Source organism: Thamnophis sirtalis, unplaced genomic scaffold, assembly GCF_051295495.1.
Source record: "Thamnophis sirtalis isolate CommonGarterSnake01/CBP01778 unplaced genomic scaffold, rThaSir2_p1.2 scaffold_1, whole genome shotgun sequence".
In the NCBI taxonomy this organism is placed as follows: Eukaryota; Metazoa; Chordata; class Lepidosauria; order Squamata; family Natricidae; genus Thamnophis; species Thamnophis sirtalis.
The window spans coordinates 51,409,713-51,429,439 of record NW_028261381.1 but is presented as its reverse complement, the minus strand read 5'-3'; the positions used below and the strand labels follow the sequence as shown (position 1 = coordinate 51,429,439).

Genomic DNA, 19,727 nt, shown 5'->3' with positions numbered 1-19,727 from the left:
GTTTCTGGTGTCCTTTGACAGCTCTTTGGTCTTCACTATAGTGGAGTTTGGAGTGTGACTGTTTGAAGTTGTGGACAGTTGTCTTTTATACTGCTAACAAGTTCAATCAGGTGCCATTAATACAGGTAATGAGTGGAGAACAGAGGAGCCTCTTAAAGAAGAAATTACAGGTCTGTGAGAGCCAGAAATCTTGCTTGTTTGTAGGTGACCAAATACTTATTTTCCACCATAATTTGCAAAAAAAATTCTTTCCAAATCAATGAATATGATTGTCTGGATTTGTTCTCTCATTTTGTCTCTCATAGTTGAGGTCTACCTATGATGTCAATTACAGGCCTCTCTCATCTTTTTAAGTGGGAGAACTTGCACAATTGGTGGCTGACTAAATACTTTTTTGCCCCACTATATGCAATCCACAAAAGAGACATAGATAAGAGAATAGAAAAGATGTAGGGACATAAATATTGAGACATAAACATCAGTGAAGTCGAAATCTGCATGAAAAAGCAGTCATTTTTTACTACAAGCATTAAGCTTTAGGAACATTTGTTAGCTTCAAAACGTTATGCCATTAGCATACTGGGGGTATTGATTTTAAAATGTCTTATGTTTTATCTTAACAAGAAGGAAAACTTCATAATTTGACCTCTGAAAATCTATAAATGTATGTGGCATGGAATGCAGATGCTGAAAAATAGATTATAGTATTGGTTAGCACATTGAACTAGCTGAGAGAGAAATGCCCCTTTAAAGATTTAATAATCATTTTAAGCATTTTGCTGTCGATTGCAGCTATAGCAGCCAAATTAGAAGAATCCTACCATAACCTTTTAAGTAATCTTCATCTTTTAGTGGACTGGTTAAAAAAAGTACCCTGTTTCACTAATCCAGCAGCCTAGGATAAAGTGGCAGTGGCGGGAAGCAACTAGTGACTGGAGAGAAAGGCTGGCATATATTAGCCAATTGAAGTGAAGGCATTGCCTGGAAGAAATAAAACCCAGTAGCCATATGGCCCAGTGCCATTTTTGCCTGGAGAGATTAGAAAACACTACTTTTGATTATGCAACAAAAAAAAAAAGATCAGCAGAGGCTGCCTTCACAATAGGCAAGAGGCAGGCTGAGAACTAAGCATGCATTCCCACATTCAGGAATTGATAAATTCACATATTGAAATGAACGGGATATGCAGATGAGTCCTACGACCTACATGATGCATTTAGATTGGATTCCAAAATGTATTTTGGTGCACACAGGACCTAAATGTAGCATCTGTTTTTAAAATAGCAGTACCTTCTCCCAAGATCCTTGCTACAAAGAGGCAGTCATGTAAAATCTTGGGAAAATGCTGGAAGTGCTTTGAAGTGTTTTGGACTGTTGCTGTGTGTCATGTTCCTGCACGCTCCGAAGCACATTTTGGAATTAACTAGGAAAGACTGCACATCCCTTGCAGAGATTACTAGTGCAAAGAAGGGATACCTTGGAGGATATGCCTGAAGATTAGCTACTGCAACAAACAAGCTGTGTGCCTATGAATTTCATCCTATTGTAACACCTGCATGAGGCTTTTTTCTTTCTTTCTACCTTTATATTTTCTCCACCACACATTGATCATTTCCTACTCCCCCTCCCCCGTTTTCCGTAGAAGGAGATAGGGGTGTTGATAGATATTTGAATGTTAAATATAAGAATGAATGCTTGGCATATGCATATGGTGGTCAGTTATGTCTGCATGTTGGGTCTCTTACTTGTCAAGCAATTAATATGAGTTAGTAGATAATTCATGGGCTTTGGTATAGTGGTTCAGGCATCAGGGTAGAAAGTGGGAGTTCTAGTTCTGTCTTAGGCACAAATCTACTATATGAACTTTAGCCAGACTTTTCTCTCAACCCTAGGAAGAACCACTTCTGAAATTTGACAAGAAAACTTGGCCAAGAGTCTGACACAAATGACACACACAGACATACACATGTTAATTCAGTTATAGTGGTATCTTAATACTTGTTGTTAATTGGTTCCCAGGAAGTGCAACAAGTACTAAAAATAATGAGTGCCAAACAAATCATGTGACTCACCATGTGACCTTTTGTTTCAGCTGGGAAGAACTTTCTGTCTATCCCTTTTCCTATTCTAGCATGGAAGACTTCCTGTCTGCCCTCTGCAGCTATCCATTATTTCATTTTGCAGCAACATTCTCAGCATGACCAACTTCCTGTGCATTCTCCACAGCCATCCTCCTCTTCCTATTGCAGCACACCAAGTACCAAACAAACACCTTTTCTTTCTTTTCCCCTTCTTTTCTACACTCTTCCATTCCCTTTTCCCTCCCCTATTTTTCCTATTATTTGCTTTTGTATTTTTGTATTTTATATTATAAACTAATAAAAAGGACAATTAAAAAAGAGTACCAAACAAATGACAAGTACTGGGACATTTCCTGTCAAACTAAGTCAAGTAACAAATTCGACGAGTTTTGAAATAGCCGAATACTGAGATACCAATGTAATAAAATTTTCCTTTGGGGGAATATGTGTTTGGCAGATACATATATGAGTTTATTTGCACACAAGGATACACAAATATTCCATGCATACATTTATTGCATAGGAACAGAGAAATTCTAAGGTTGTTATTTTGCTGGAGCTGGCTTTACATAGTATCTTTGTCAGGATTATCTTACCACTCTTCTTTTTGGGGAAATCCTCTTAAATTCGGAGTTGTTTTTCTTTGAAGTAAATGCAATTGATATTAGCAATTTAAGAAAGAGCTCCCTGTGTTCCAACATCTAGTAACTTCTCGCTTAATTGTCTGTTGATCAGACAAGTGGCTATTTACCAAACACTTCTTGATACTTATATGTATTGTATTCATATTAAAGAAAACTTGCCCACTAAGTCATTTAAAAGCATCTTTGTCTATCTTTAAAATAATTATTTACTGTTTACTTGCTTTGTTTTGGAAAATGTTTGGATGGCCTCCTCCCTCTCCACTTATCTCAGTGTGGCTCTGATTCCCTATGCCAATACCTTTTGAACTTAGATGCAACTTTGACCAAAGAAACATTTTCAAGAGGTTGACAGACTGCAATAACACAGTGTTATGATGTGAAAGTCAGAGAAAATTTGTCATTGTATTGCCAGAGGTCTTGCTGTATCATTATGCTGTTGCCTTTTCATTGTCAGAATGTTGACAGAAATGCCATGGAATTGGCCTGTTATGGCAGAATTTGCTTTATTGCAAATCTTTGACTCTTGCTTGACAAGTTGTCAGTCAAATAGATTCCAAATAACAAGATTTTCAGAATTGAAAGCCCACTGCATTTTGGACTCTTTAAAGTTTTCAGTAAAATAACAACATTAAGGATGGCCAAATGCATTTGAGCCAAGTTATTCATGCTCAGCATCAAAACCTTTCTGAATTGAAATAGTCTGTGTCTGCTTCTCTGCCTTGGTCTCTCTCTCCCCAATTTAAGAGTAGTTCCTCATTCAAGTCATAGTGCCTCTGCATAAAAGTATTTTCACCTTGCAAAAAGGAGCAATTGCGTTATTCATGTAGTACTCTATTATCAATAAGCACAATTATTTGTCGACCACCCATGATATATTGTGTTATGTTGAAAATCAATCCCAAGTAAGTGTATATGTGTGTGTGTGTATATGTGTGTGTGTGCGTGCGTGTTTGTGTGTGTGTGTGTGTCCTATTTTCCCCAAAATAAGACCTCCCGGATAATAAGCCCAATCGGGCTTTGGAGTGCATGCACTAAAATAAGCCCTCCCCAAAAATAAGCCCTTCCCAAAAATATTGCTACCATGAGGTGACTACGCTTGCCATCTCCTGTACCTTAAAAATAATAAGACCACCCTGAAAATAAGGCCAGGTGCTTATTTTGGGGGTCAAAGGAAAATACGACCCTGTCTTATTTTCGGGGAAACACGATATATATGAATGAAGGGGAAGATGTTCCATTTGCAAAAAAATTACCCATCTTATTCTTTTAAGGAGAATGAAGATTGGTCTTATTTTGACTATAAATAAATCATAGTTGTTATCTGTAGTAAATTAATATTGGATACCATATTGCATATATGGTTCTATACCTATAATGCTCATTAGATTAAAGTAAAGGTTTTGGTAAAGAACATAAATTTCTTTCCTAAGGATATAATGACAGAATTGACCTTTCTTTTAGAAAAAATGTGAAACTATTCAACATACAAAGCTTTGTTTTAAGAATTGTTTTCCAAATTTAGTTCTAGTTTTTCTACTTCCTTGGGTTTTAATCCAATCTAGTATGGTGATTAAAGGGTTGGATTGACAATGGAAATAGCCAGGGTCAAGTCCACCCTGAATCATAGAAATACACTGAGTGACATTTGGCAAGTTAATCCAATTTAATAGCAAAAGAAAACAAAGTTCACAAAGTTTAAAAAAAGGATTTTTGACTGGTATAGGCCATATTCCTGGAGTTTTCTTTGTTCATACAGAAGTGAAAATAGCTAAATGAACTCTCACTTCAGGCCCCTTCAATTAAACTCTCACCCAGATGGCGTACCAGAAGATGTTAAAAAATCTGATTCTTCTCCCTAGCTAGTGTGCTTCGAACCCCATTGTATGAACTCGACTGTGTGATATATTTTGGTGTGGTTGACTATATATGCCCGTGATGGCGAACCCATGGCACACGTGCTCACAGCTGGTTTTCAGGTCTCTGCCGCACAAGCGTGTGGGGGAACACAGGGGGGTGTCATGAGCGCATTGCATTATGGGTACGCCCATATGCACACAGGCTTTCAGCATGCGATTACAAAGGGTATATGGTATATGCCATCTTGTTTAATATTTTCTATATGATTGTATATTCATTTTTCTCTTTTTATATTATATCTTGAGCCGCCCATAGTCAAACTGGAGACAGGCGGTGCTTAAATCAAACAAACAAATGAAAACAGCAACTGAATTTAATGTACTGCCAAGCCAGCATTTTTAAACCAAAATTTGTTCATTATGCAATGGAAAACATTTTCTTTGCAAGGCAAATTTGAATCCTCTGAAGGGCAACTTTGGAAATAATTTTGTCCCCAAGTAGTGAGCTACATTGAAACAGAAGCTGGTTTATCATTCTCAAGGGGGTGGGGAGGGAATGCGATGGAGAGTGGTGTTAGTTCCATTTATTTTCTGAAATTCACAAAGGAGTTCAGCTCAAACACCTCTTCTACATTCCTTCATGTCTGAACAACTCAAAGATCTTGCAATAATTAATAATTATTATTGATTATTAATAATCTAATATTCTGGAATTACCATGTGTCTACTATGAGTGAGCAAACTATGGGTCTGGGTGTTTCTGAGTGTTACAGTTTTAGAAAAATCCCGATTTTTCAACATGTATTTGCTGTATTTTAGAAAGCAAATATAATCTACTCATCCTGGCTAATTTGGTACACTATTTTTATTAGATTTTTAAATAAAAAATGTGGTGATTCAGCCATTTTTCTTCCTTTTCTGTTCCAAAGACAAATAAGTAGATGTTTCATCTTGCCTTTAAGAGGCCAGCACATAAAAACTCTGCATTGCTAACAGGTAAATGTTAGCACAAACAGAGTCATTACTTCATAGCCTCCACCCCATGCCTCTTGACAAATTGACTTTGGACTTGATGAAATACAATGATGATTTACGTAGCTCAAAGGTTTTGATGTATTCATACACAGTTCACTTCAGCTCTTTGAAGCAAATCTTGCTTTCCCAGTTTAATACTAAAAGTAAAGTTAATGCAAAATGGATGCTAAATAAAGGCCTTTGGTATGAATACTAAACTTACTAAAATAAAATAAGAGCCTCTGTCTCAAGGGAAAGGTTAAATAATTGATTATTTCATAACTCTGTTCAAACGGCCTCATATTTTCTTCCATGATTTTGCCTTCAAGCATATTATGAAAACCCTATTCTTGAACTCTCACTACTCCCCACATTGCTTGAGATCTAAAAATAATTAAATGAAAATTGGAAAATTCACATACAAACCTAAGAGCAGAGCCCAGGGTACAGGAATTGATCAAAATGCTACTCTTAGTTTGACCATATTTAAAAATGCTGTTTTTTCTCTTGTGCACCGCTTGGAGAGTCCAAGCATGGGTTATTTCAGTCTGCTTGCCCTGGACTGAGAAGTCTTTTCCCTGGCCATGCCTCCTTACGTGGCTACATTCTCCAGAAAAAATTCTCAGTCCAGCCCGAACGGATTGAATTCTGTGAGCTCCAGCTACTTGGTTTTTTTCCCTTTGGCTTGGACTCTCCATTCTGGTTTTTTCCCTCCCTTGGATTCTTTGCCTTTCTTTCCTCTTTCTTCCTCGTCCCTGAGCAGCCTGGATTGCTGCATTTTGAGCCTCTCGGAGGCTGGGAGGCAGACGGGTGAGTGGGGGAGGGCTCTCCAGGCCGCGTGTTCGCAGCCGGCTTCGGAGGCCTGCCGCTTGCTTTTTAAAGACGCGGCGATCGGCGGTGAGGCTTCTAGGACATGCAGCGAGGCTGCGCTTGCCATTTTTTTTTTTTGCCGCAGTTTCTTCGTCTCTGGCCCCAGGGAAGGCTCAGCCTGCCGCGGAGGCGAGCGAAGCTGGCGGTTTATGCCGCGTTGGCTCCACGCTCGTCCTCTCTTCCTCCCACACTGTTGCGGCGGCCATTTTGGGTGAAGGTGTTTCGTGCCCTTTTAGACCCAGGCCCACCGCTTCAGCTCCGTCTTGTCGGGCAGCCGCTGGGTGAACAGGGGGTGCAGCGGAGGCTTTCAACCATCCTTCAACTGCCCCTCTGCCATCCTCATCGATCGCCAAGCGGCACTAGCAACAGTGCCGCCCATGGCCTGCGCCCTGGCACAGAGAGACCCGGGGCCTGCATGTTTGCCGATTTAAATTTCCCCCTCTTTTTTCTTCGCAGGCCCTGGGTATTCCTCTGTTTCCCGATATGGTCTTGCTTTTATACAGCAGATTCCTTGGCCTCCACCCTCTCTGCTCTGTCTCTGGCACTCTCTATCCCATGTATTCACGTTTATTGTGGTTTGGATCATTGATTGCCTCAACTTATATTTTCCTCTTGTTCCTTTGTTGCAGAGTAGCCAGTCAGAGCTTTCCTGTCCTCCTGTCAACTTGCCTGATCTGCCTGTGTGATCATTTACCATGGATCCCTCTACTTCAGGTTTCTTCGCTGGTAGACAGGCTCCCCCGCAGGTTCCAAGCGAGGCTCACTCTCCCGCTATGGAGGACGGTTCAGGCAGGGTTCGGGTGGTCAGCCAGGGTAAACACCCCAAGACCCCCTCTTTGGCCGAGGCTAGGGATGCTGAAAAGCGCCAGAGGGCCCTTGATAAGTAGTTTGAGAGGGCCAGGCGCCTGGCGGAGAAGGATATCCCCCCATCTTCTACCCCTGGGGGATCCTCAGCCCTGCCCCCTTCCAGGCAAGACCCCGCAGTCTTGTTGGCTGAGGAGGTTGGGTCGCACGAACTATCTCCTGGCAGATCCTTGGGTCCCTCTTCCCCTACTCCTTCCTGGTCCTATGACCAGGGGCAGAACCCTGTGGGGCCTTCCGGATCTATCCCTTCTGCAGGTTCCCTTCCTCTTCAAGGGGAGCCTGCTGATCTGGATATGGATTCGGGGTCGGATTCTGATTCCGAGTTATCCTCTCACATGCAAGGGGTGGTGGCCCGGGCCATTGCGAAGGGCATCGAGGCTGCCATGCGGAAGCGCGATCTTCTGGCCTCAGGCCTCCCTCAGTCCGCTCAGACTGGTCCTCCCCCGCCTAAGCGTGTGCGCCACCCCTCTTGAGTCCTCCGTGGTCAGTGAGGCCTCTGCCCTTGAGGACCCTGGCCAGGATCTCTTTCAGTTGTCAGATGATGAGGACCTCACTTCCGACGCCCTGGCGTTTTCGGGCCTTTTCAAGCCCAGCCTATTCAAGTCAATCCTACAAAAAGTTAAGGTGGTTACCGGAGAAGGGGTTAAACCCACACCAGCTCCAGCCCCTCCAGGGGCTGCTCCGGTGAATCCCAATGCAGCCATGTTTAAGCTTCCTCCTTCCCATCAGCAGTTGGTGCCAATTCCCGAATTTTTCCTTGACCTTATACAACGTCAATGGAGTCAGCCAGCCACCTCATCCTCCCCCAGTGGGGTGGATAAACAACTGTATACAATGAAGCCCGCCCTGGAGGACCTCTTGGTCCTGCCAGAAGTGGACCCTCCTATCACAGCTCTCACCTCTAACATGCCCCTCCCCACGGACCTCTTAAAAGGGCTCAAGGCAGAGGACAAAAAGGCGGAGAAGGCCTGCCACAAGACCCACCTTGCGGCGGCCTGGGCCATTAGAGCGGCCTCCTCCACCTCATTTTTTAATAGAGCTGTCGTGATCTGGCTGCGAGAACTCCAACGCAAACTCCCGGTTGATGATGCTTGCCTTCACCAGGACGTGTCTAAGACAGTTGCGGCGGCCCAGTATGCCGCAGATGCTTCGCTTAATGCCACCAAGTTTGCGTCCAGGGCCCTAGCGTCGAATGTCACCTCCCGCCACCTCATTTGGCTCCGCCACTGGCAGGCGGATCAAAAACACAAATGGAATCTGGCCGCGGCACCCTTCAAGGGTGCCAAGCTGTTTGGGGAGGTGTTGGACCCCTTCCTCATAGAGTCCAAAGACAAGAGGAAGGTCTTGCCCTCTACTTCCAAGAAGTAGGACCGCAAATCCTCCCACTATCGTAGAAGGCAGTCCTTTTGTGCCTCCGAGCCCTCCACGTCTGCCGCCTTTAATCCTTCCAACAGACCCTTGGGCCAGTCAGGGGAGAGGGTGCAGGAGAGGTCTCCCTTTCACGACAGTGGGAGGCAACAATATGGGTTCCGTAAGTTCAACCACGGTGGGGCCTCCAATAGGCCCTTTCGCAAGTCCAAGTGACTCCCCGATGTCGTCTCCCATAGGGGGTCGACTCCAGTTGTTCGCCTCCCATTGGGCCCAGACGGCGGAGGATGCCTGGGTGCTTCAGACCATCAGGGAGGGCCTCTCACTGGAGTTTCTTTCCCCTCCCCCCAGGAACTTCATCAGGTGCCCCACTCCCTCCTGCCCCATGAAAAGGGAGCGGATGGACCAGGAGGTCCTTCACCTCCTGGAGATAAACGCCATAGAGCAGGTGCCCCCCGGGCAGGAGGGGAGGGGTTATTATTCCATCCTCTTCCTGGTGCCCAAGAGCTTGGGGTGGAGGGCCATCTTGGACCTCAAGAATCTCAACCGGTTCATTGCCTACCGGAGGTTCAAGATGCAGTCCCTCCAGTCCATCCTGGCGGGGATCCGCCAGGGAGACTTCCTGACTTCTATCAATCTAAAGGAGGCATATCTCCATATTCCCATCCGTCCACAGCACAGGAGGTTCCTGCGCTTCTTTTATGCCGGCCGACATTTCCAATACAGGGCCCTTCCATTCGGCCTGTCGTCGGCTCCTAGGACCTTCACAAAGGTCCTGGCGGTAGTGGCTGCCCACCTCCGGCGCAGGCCCATAGGGCTCCAGTGCTACCTGGATGACATCCTCATTCAGTCGTCGTCCAGGCTGCAGGCCATGCGGGATCTGCGCATCACCATGAGGACCCTCAGGAACCACGGCTTCTCTCTCAACTTGGAGAAAAGCCACCTTACTCCTTCCACCAGAATCAACCACCTGGGGGCGGTGATAGATTCCTCTTCATGCAGGGTGTTCCTATCCCAAGACAGGGTAGAGGCTCTAAGGTCCTTGACACACAGGGTGATCCGTGCAAGGCAGGCTCAGGTGTTCTCTTGTCGCAGTTGCTGGGGAAGTTGATTTCGTGCCTGTCGATTGTTCCCTGGGCCAGGCTCCACTCCAGGGCTCTGCAGTGGCTACTTCTGCCCCACCAGAGGGCCAACAGGAGCAACTCAAGCATGCTGATTACCGTTCCTCCGACCATGAAGAGGTCTCTCTGATGGTGGATGTCGCCTGCGATCCTCAAAGGACACATCTTCAGGGAGCCCGACAGGATGGTCGTCACCACCGACGCCAGTCTCTCTGGCTGGGGAGCGCATCTGGGCCAACTCGTGGTACAAGGCAAATGGTCCGTGTCGGAATCACGCTGCAGCATCAACCTTCTAGAGCTAAGGGCGGCGAGGTTGGCCCTTCGTCACTTCCATCTGTCGGTTCGTCGACATCACGTCCTCCTGATGACGGACAATGTGGCCACCAAGGCGCACATCAACCGCCAGGGTGGCACCAGATCCAAGTGACTTATGGCGGAAGCGGAAGCACTGGGCTGCTGGGCGGAGCGCTACCCGGAGTCCATCCGCTCCGATCACATCTCGGGGGTCGACAACACTCGCGCGGACTGACTGAGCAGGACTACTATTGACCCTGCCAAGTGGCAACTCGACCTGGCCCTCTTCTGCCGCCTGACATACAAGTTTAGTCTGCCCCTGATGGACCTCTTCGCCACCAGGGAGAACGCCCAACTGGAGAGATTCCTTTCCTGATTCCCAACCCCGGGGGCGGAAGGAACGGACGCTTTGCGGTGCCGCTGGCCCCGGGGTCTGCTCTACGCCTTCCCTCCGCTTCCTCTCCTGCCACAAGTCCTATCCAAGATCATTGCGGAGGAGGCGGAGGTGATTCTCGTGGCTCCTCATTGGCCCCGGAGATCGTGGTTTGCCGACCTGGTCAGCCTGTCGGTGTCCCCTCCGTGGCGGATTCCTCTGAGTCAGGTCTCCCTCCGCCAGGGGGTCGTTGTCCATCCGGATCCCCAGTGGTAGCAGTTGGCCGTCCGGCACTTGAGGGGGACCTGCTGAGGAACGAAGGTCTCTCAGAGGAGGTGGTACGCACCATACAAGCTGCTCGGTGTCCCTCCACGACGAGAATTTACAATGCCACATGGGCCTCCTTTTTTGCTCCTTCTGGACAACATAAACAAGGGGAGGAGGAATAACCGTAATAAATATTTTTAACCATAAAGCAGTTTTTGCAGTGGGTGATGGACTATATGAAAAACTTATGATAACCTTTTCAGGATGAAATCAGCTACAGTGAAAAGAAGGCGCAGATGGCAAAATGTGTACAGGTCCTGTTGGATTCATATTTCTGTCAGTTATATTAGCCACAGCAAATTTGGCTCTCCCATTAGTAATAGATTGCTATGTGTGTAAAGCTATATTTTGAATAACTTCTTTCATTTTGTCTCTAAGAAGATAAGGTAAGTGATCTTACCCCCAAGTGGAAAGCAGTTTAATTCAGAGTTCACAAATCAGTGAAATTGATTCAAATGCATGGTAGAGAGATTTTATCTAGACAGTATATTTCACAGTGTCTATCCCACAAATATGAAACATTTGGAATGCATAAAAAGCAGTAAAAAAGGAAGAGGTCTAATGGTAGGTATAATGCAAAATTCTCTGTTTATGGAAAGAACCTGGAAAAGAAATAGCTGTAAATTGAATCTCTTCCACTCTGTGCTAAGCTTATCCAATCCCCAGCATTACTTCTTCCTTGCTTGAGGTTACTGGTATAAATGGACTCCCATCTTCAATTGATAAATGAATAAGATTTTACTAGAGAGTAACTGATCATCACATTATTCAAAACCCATAGCTAATTATTTGAACAGTTTGATTGGAAGTCATGCTTCTATGACCTTGGTCTGATCCTGCACCCAGAGCTTAGTTTTTCCACATGTCAGAATGGCCAGCTGACGTTGTAAGCCTTCTTGCATTGAGCTGCTACTTCTTAGAATCAACTCCTACTCAAATTATTTTGAAGTCTCATCACATAATTCTTAAAAAAAAAATCAGGACCTTTATGAAATTGGAAGAGCAGTATTGCTGTATGCAATGCAGATAGTCCTAATGTACAACCCCTTTTTTTACAGACTGTTGAAGTTACAATGGCACTGAAAAAGTGACTTATGACCATTTTTCACACTTATGACCGTTTGCAGCATCCCCATGATTATGTGATCAAAATTTGGATGCTTGGCAACGGGTTCATATCTGTCACAGTTGCAGTATGCCAGGGTGTCATGTGATCCCCTTTTGTGACCTGACAAGCAAAGTCAACAGGGAAGCCAGCTTCACTTAACAACCATGTTGCTAGCTTAATTACAGCGACTCACTTAGCAACTATGGCAAGAAAGGGCACAGCATGGGACAAAACTCACTTAACAACTATCTTGCTTAATAACAAAGTTTGAGTTTAATTGTGGTCATAAGTCAAGGACTTTTGGTACTGGTTTAAATTATAGTAGTGCTGGGATTGTTTGTATGTCTGTTTCTGTGTGCACATGCACAGCAAGAATACTTGGAGATATGAAGAGAACTGTATGTCAGAAGCAACAGAACCTCCATTTTAGATGCTTCAGTTGGTTTTCCTATCCCTTTAGTGTTCTGCTTCAGGCAATGGAGTATCTTCAACCAGGAGAGAGAGACAGAGACAGACAGAGAGAGGGGGGGAAGGGGAACAGTGAAAGAGAGACAGAGACAGAGAGATACGGAGAGAAAGAGCACATTACTGCATTCAGACCCCAACAAGATGATTATGAGACTAAGCAGTTACATAGTTTAATCCATTTCATTGGTTCGAGGTTTCTTGGTCTGGAAGTTTTGCAAATTTCTTGAATTCTTTTGTTCTTTATTGATTGCTTCTCTTTTTTACTTTTAAAAACAAGAGTGTGATGCAATTTCCCCCTCCCCATTTTTCAGGTTCCTTTTATGTATTTTGCAAAAATGTATTACATAACATTATTACTAATATTGCAAAAATAATGAAAACTGATGCTTTTCAGTGTTCTGTACTAGCATTTGCTATATACTTTGTTTTCATCAAAGTCTTGAAATCTGTATACACTGTTTTGGCTTTACATAATTGTTTGTTTAATGCATGTGAGTAAAAATTACAGTTAACACATGGCTAAAAATGATTATGCCTCACATATTCATCAGATGTAGATATTCTTATTCGAATAAACAACATAGTTCCAGTCTTCTTTCTATTATCCCAACGTGAATGACATTTTTTGAAGCTATTTCTTAATTAATAGGTTTCTCTATGTTAGAGTCTAATATATAATTACTGAATACTAATCTGTACTTGGAGAGCAGGTAAAATGATTCACTTGACAGCAAATATTGAAAATTCTGTGTCCTCACATGAGATCCTAACAAGATTAATAATACAAAAGAGGAAGAGGAGGAAGCTTTATTTTAATGGCTAGTGCCTACAACATCAGCAAAATAATGTCATATACTTCCTGAAAAGGCTGCTGACTTTAATCCTTGCCTTCATGCCAATATTTGAAACCACCCTTTGAAGCTCATGTGTCAAATCTTCATTTAAGCCCAGCATAAAGATGCCAACTGAACTGTTTTCCTATAGATTTTTGTAGCACTGTTAGGAGTTTGTGTGGCAATTCAATCTGGATGTCTCTCTTTTGCTTTGTCTCCAGGCTAATACACGGAGGACAGCTGTTAAATGGATTGGCAGGTCCAACTGTAACAAGTGCTTCTCCACTTCTTTCTACTACGTGGTTTTCACCAGATGAACGTGCCACTGCCACAGCTATTGCATCATTGATCGGTTACCTCGGTGGAGCATGTGCATTTTTAGTAGGACCTTTGGTAGTTCCAGGGCCAAATAGCACATCAGCAGATCCACCAGTGTTTGGAAATAGTCCTGAATACATAAAGGACCGCATTGAGGCTGTATTGTTTGCAGGTATCTAATAAATAATTTTATACTTTACTACATTATGTATATCTGTTATGGGTTTGCTACTGCCCTCTAGTGATTTATCTGCCAAAAAATGTCTTGCTACAAGAATAGAGATAATAAAATTACTTGCTTTTTATATTAAAATACCAAACCCTAGTTTTGTGTATTAGCTATAAATGTTATCTTCTTGAATGTCACCAACCCTACCTATTCAATTCACATGTCAAACATTTTTCCACTAGTATGTGTTTGTATTAAAATAGAATTGACACTCCTATTCTTTTTTTGGTATTATGCTGCCAGTTCTGCTTTTCAGACATCAATAAAATACAGCCCTCATATAAAATGTACCACAACCAAGCTTTGTGTAAACATGAATTGTAACTAGTTAATATGTGCAGAGCAAGTACATGAAATCATTCATAGGCTACACAATATTTACAACTAATTTAAAATGTGTCTAAAATGAAAAGTTAGATTTCTAATTAGCTTTTTCATGTATCACACAAGCTTAAATATGAAAATTTAGTTGACAATAACTAGATAGACTAATTCCACAGTTTAAAATAGCAGTGGAAACAAGTTTAGGCTATGGTCCATATCCTTCCCTGTTTTTCTCTGTATGACCCAAGGAAGGCCATTTGGGAATTAAAGCCAGAATATATATCCTGTAGCCATTGATGGACAGCAAGTTTGGCATAATAGTTAAGCCACGAGGACAGAAACCAGGAGTTTATGACTTCTAGTTCAATTTAGGCACAAAGCCAGCAGCATCTTTGAACAAATCATTTTCTAAGCCCTAGGACAGTGGCGACAAACCTTTTCTGCACAGCCAAAAAGGCAATGTGCACGCTTGTAGGCTGCAAACCTGGAAGAGGAGCTGCCCAGGGAGCATGTGCGCACTGGAAAATGAACTACCGGTTTCTGATGTGCGCATGTGCGCCAGTCAGCTAGTCTTCTGGTTACTGTCATGCATGCACATGCGACTATCAGCTGGCTGGCACACATGCTTATGCTGGAAAATGGAAAACCAACTCTTCCAGTTTCCAGCACTGCCACATGCTTGAAGGTCAGCTGATTGTTGCACATGCATGCGCGCCAGAAATCCAGAAGAGGAACAGGTGACATCGGGCTTGTCAGGCGACATGGCTCCGTGTGCCATTGAGGCACATGTGCCATAGGTTTGCCATCACAGCCCTAGGAAGTCAGTGGCAAATCACTTCCAAAAATTTTGCCAAGAAAACTATAGGTACTAGTCCCAGCAGTTGCCAAGTCAACATTGACTCAAAGATATACTCACACCTACACAATTCATTGATGTCACTTGGTTCCAGTAGCAATGTCATATTCTGAGGTATCTTGAGATGGAACACATGTTAGAGATGTATTTTTGGTCTCAATTGTCCCAAATTTTCCTACTTAAGGAAGTTTCAAAGCAGTAGAGATTGCCCCTATTGTAGATACTCCACTTCAACGTTCTTCAAGTGTAAAGGTCCAGTTATTAATTTGCATTGTAAATGCATCTGATGGGTGTAAATATAGATAAAAACAGGAGTTGAAGTTTGGGTTAGAGTTTTGGATTAGAGAAGCTTCATTGGAGATCTCATGGAAGATGAGTAAAGGCTTCAACTCTTCTCTAAAATAAACAGGTCGATATAGCTTCCGTTCCTGGCTACGTTAAAGAAAAGAGAAATATTTCTGTAGTCGGTTTTCTGTTACATAGATTTCATTTGAAGTAAGAGTGAAGTAGCCTTCCAGATATTGCTGAACTACAATTCCCAGCACAGCATGGTCAATGGAAGTTGAATTCAAGAACATCTGGACGCTTAAACATTTCTATGAAGCATCCAGATGGTTTGTACCTTTATCTTTAGAAAATCAAATTATATGCACACTGATGTATTCCAGTAGACTCATTATCTGTTTCTATGAATTCTCTGTGAAGGTTTCTTTTATTATTTATTCGTGTTCAAAAGTTCATTTTCTTTACATAATCCAATAGATTTTCAATTTAACAGAGATTAAACACCTAATAGTGAGGGAAGGGGTTAAGGCAGAATGTCTGTTAAATCCAAATGGGTTTTTGTGCATCTTACATATTCTATGCATTCATAAAATGGGAATAGGATTTTAAGAATTGAATATTTTATTTTTGTACAACATATATAGCAGATTTTGTTTTTGAATTTTGAGTCTGCTAAACCAAGGGTTTGACCAATCAAAAGATTTGCTGTACTGTTTATTTCTGCTGGCTGGTATATGTTGCTCATCCCTTTCATTTGAAATTAGAGTATGACAGTCTTGTTGCAGCTTAACTTTCCTTACATTCAATAGTATGATGAAAATATAGCTCAGTGTTGATTTGCATAGAGTAACTGCAGTTTTCTTTCAGGAAAAACTCATGGAAGTCTCCTATATTTCCTTTCCCTTAAAGTGTTTTTATTTCCTCATTCATTTCAGTCCCTTAACTGTTACGCCATTAAACTTATTATTAATTTTCTGTTATTTGAATTTGTAGCTTTAGTTTGCTATTAATTCTTAAAGTAAATATATTGACTCTTTTAAACTAAAATTTATGTAAATGACTTCAGTGTATACCTTTGTCATTTTATTTCACTTCTGTGATGAATGCCAGTTACTGCTATTGTTTATTGAAAGGATAGGTGATGAGACTGTCAATGATTGCAATCAGACAATATTTGTATGATCATTCCATGGATCTAGTAAGCTGATTTCCAGATCATATTCTTTGTTCATTCCATAGCATTTTAAAACAAGTTGGTAGCATTATTTTTGAGCAATATATGTGTATCGTATTGTAATCCATTTTCCTCCTGGTTTCTTTAATTGTGTCCCCATAGAATTTGGCATTGTGGCTGTGATATTCTCTGCAGCGCTAGCTTACTTCCCATCACGTCCTCCATTCCCACCCAGCGTGGCTGCAGCTAGTCAGAGGCTCAGCTACGGAAGAAGTTTTTGTAGGCTGCTCAGGTATGTATATGACAGGGACGTGCAGTCACTAGAGGCAGGGGAGGCGGGGCCTCACCAATCTCCTCAGGAAAAGGAAAGAATTTTAAAGATTTTTTTTTAAATAATTAAAGCCAAGGTATGGCTACCAGACTCCAAGTCACAGTGCCTTGGAATCTGCTTAGTATTAACTATAGGAGGAGGCGAGAGAACTAGGGGCCTTCTTTGCATAAGGAATTTTTCGCCTTTTAAAAGTTAAGCAAGGGTTAAAAAGCGAAAAATTTCGTATGCAAAGGACACACTGATTCTCCCGCCTCCTGATCTGGGAGCAATGAATCATGCCTTGCACTTGAGCGACTGCGCAATCTAGCAGCAGGAGCCTTGCTTGTAAAACGCTTCTGTGTGAGCAAGTTCAACTCTCCACTTTGCATCACGGGAGCCACGAAGAGCAGAACCATCAGCAGACTTAGAGGTCTCTTATTTCCCCATTAACCTGCAATATCTTTAACTAGTTAACATTTAATATACATTTAAATTTGTACTGAAATATTAGTTTTACAAGTTTTTTTATATATCAATATCTATTTTAGTTTAAATTAATATTTGCAGAGAATGATTCTCAAAGTATTCATATAGCTATGGCTATGGAAAATGATAAGATGTTAGAATGTATTCCAAATAATTGTCCGGCGGGGCACTTTGCATCGCGGGAGCCGCCAAGACCCGGGTCTGCAGCAAAGGCGCTTGGGGGAGTCATCACCAAGTGCCTTTGCTGCAGACCCGGGTCTTGGCGGCTCCCACGATGCAAAGTGCCCCACCGGGCACTTTGCATTGTGGGAACTTCATTGGCCCTCACTGCTGATTCCTCCGCTGCTGCCACTTTCCCCTCTGCCCTGGCCGCAGCTTATGCCGCGTTCGGAGTGCTGCCCTTTCCAAAAGTCCCACCAAAGCCCCAGCACTGTGTCCACTATAGAGCGGGACGCATCCTGCCTGTATGGCGGACACAGCAGCGGGGCTTCAGTGGGGCTTTTGGAAAGCCGCGCCAGGGCTTTGCCTCACCAGCCATAAAGCTTGTCACTGGTATATGATAGCTAACTTAGATAGAAAGTCAATACAGTTTCTGCTTCTTTTTATTAATTTACACTTTAATATAGTGTTCTGCCAGATTTTCTTAAATTTTGAAATTATGGAATCTCATTTAATTAGTATGGTACAATATGTAGTATAGTATTTCTTATGGTAAGTATTAACCTGAAGTGGTTATGGACAAGGGTATCTAATAAATGCTGAAGACCAAAAAAGGGAAATTCATATCAATAACCAACTGTGACGAGAAAATAAAATAGGCAGTGCATTTATTATGTTTCCAAACAGCAGGTAATGCATCTGTCTATTGAGAATGGCAGACCCACTATGAAATTATTTTCTGTAAAACAAATTCTCAGGAAGATTAATTCATTACCGAGCAGTAATAAATGGTGATGATTTCTTTGTTGTTTTTGTTTTTTGTATTCTTACAGTAATGAGTCCCCACCTTTTTTCAGTGATGCCATTAATTGGTAATTAATTTCTGCTATTTGAAAATGTCACTTTAGTTTGCTATTTACATGCATTTCTCTCAGTTCTGCTGTTTCCATCATCTACTTGCATATTTTGAGAGCTCAGAAATGGACGTCTAGATACATTTATTGCAAAGAACTTTTGCAGTGTAGATACAGAAACTGCATGGACTGAATATTTTGGTTGATTAAGAAACAATCTGTTTGCTTACTTGTTCTTTTTTGGTGATTGGAAACAGAATGAGATGATTGATATAAATTGTGTCCCATCCAAGATGCTGAAAAAGAAAGTGGCAATTCTATTTAGGACATTTGGCAATCTTACCCATATTGTCATCTGAGAACCTGCATCCTGTCTGTCACTAAGCTGTGTTGTAAAAATGTTGCTGTCAAATAAAAACCTGAATAACAACTAGAGCAGGAGGTAGAGTATAAAATCTGTACTGAATGATTACTTGAGAACTATGAAAGTAAAAAGGACTTCTGATTCGTGACACAGAATCTGAATTTCCTGTAAAGTTAAAAGAGTGGATTATTAAAAAAAATACTAACCTTTTAATAATAATTAAATAATTGAGAATTAAATAGTACACATTTCTGGTTCTTGAGACTTTGATTAATGAAAGGAGTCTAATTCATTTTTAACTACTTGAGTTTTACAGTCACGCACTAATCTACTTTATTTTCATTTCTTTATTCACCTTATCTTTCAGATACCTTTCATTAATATTTTTCTCCCAAGCAGTACTTTAGAAGTAATCCACTCTTAGGGGAATTGCTTTTACCTGACCAGATAACACAACATATGTATTCAATGCAGTATAATATACTGCAGATTTCATTATTTTGAGAGCAGATGTATTTTACCTAGTACCATTAGCAGTAATTATTTTCTGAATATATTCGCATGCAGTATTATTTGTTGGAAACTTCCTGATCACTGAAAACTTAATGGAGACCTAGGCATTATTGATCAGATGAAGGGGGTTTATAAAGGAGCACATTTTTAATTAATCATACTATGTAAACTCATTTTAGCCAGAGCACATAACTATACGGATAAACAGTATATATGTTTCACACTTAAAATGAAATTGCTTTGAATTCTGAATTATTACTTACAAATAGCACTCATTGCCTCCATTGGCTTTTTATGACTGGGAGCAATTAAAATAACCTAGGATCTCTGCAACTTTTTTTCGTTTACAGTCTGAGATTCTCAACTAAAAATCAGAATACAATGCCAAATTTGTTTTTGGCTTCTTATTCTTTGCTTGTTTTGAAGCAGATAGCCAGAAATTCTAGTTTGGACATAATGATAAATAAATCTTGTATTTATATTTAACCATTGATTTCCCACATAATGTAAGTTTATGTGCATCAGTCTTAGATTCCAGGGTGCTAGCAAAAATTTTGTACCAATACAAGCTAGGAGGCGCTATTGCTGTGATAAAGATCATGTGTATCTGTTTTGAATGCAATTCGCTTGGTGT

General features: G+C 41.9%; 1 protein-coding gene across 1 annotated transcript in view; it reads left to right on the top strand.

Moving 5' to 3' along the window:
* SLC49A4 (solute carrier family 49 member 4) overlaps window positions 1–19,727 on the top strand; it is a 109,625-nt gene that overhangs the window by 36,229 nt on the left and 53,669 nt on the right. Inside the window, exons 3-4 of the mRNA XM_014063328.2 lie at window positions 13,443–13,711; window positions 16,570–16,699. Of these exons, the coding sequence (XP_013918803.2) occupies window positions 13,443–13,711; window positions 16,570–16,699 (399 nt within the window). The remainder of the gene's footprint in view (window positions 1–13,442; window positions 13,712–16,569; window positions 16,700–19,727) is intronic.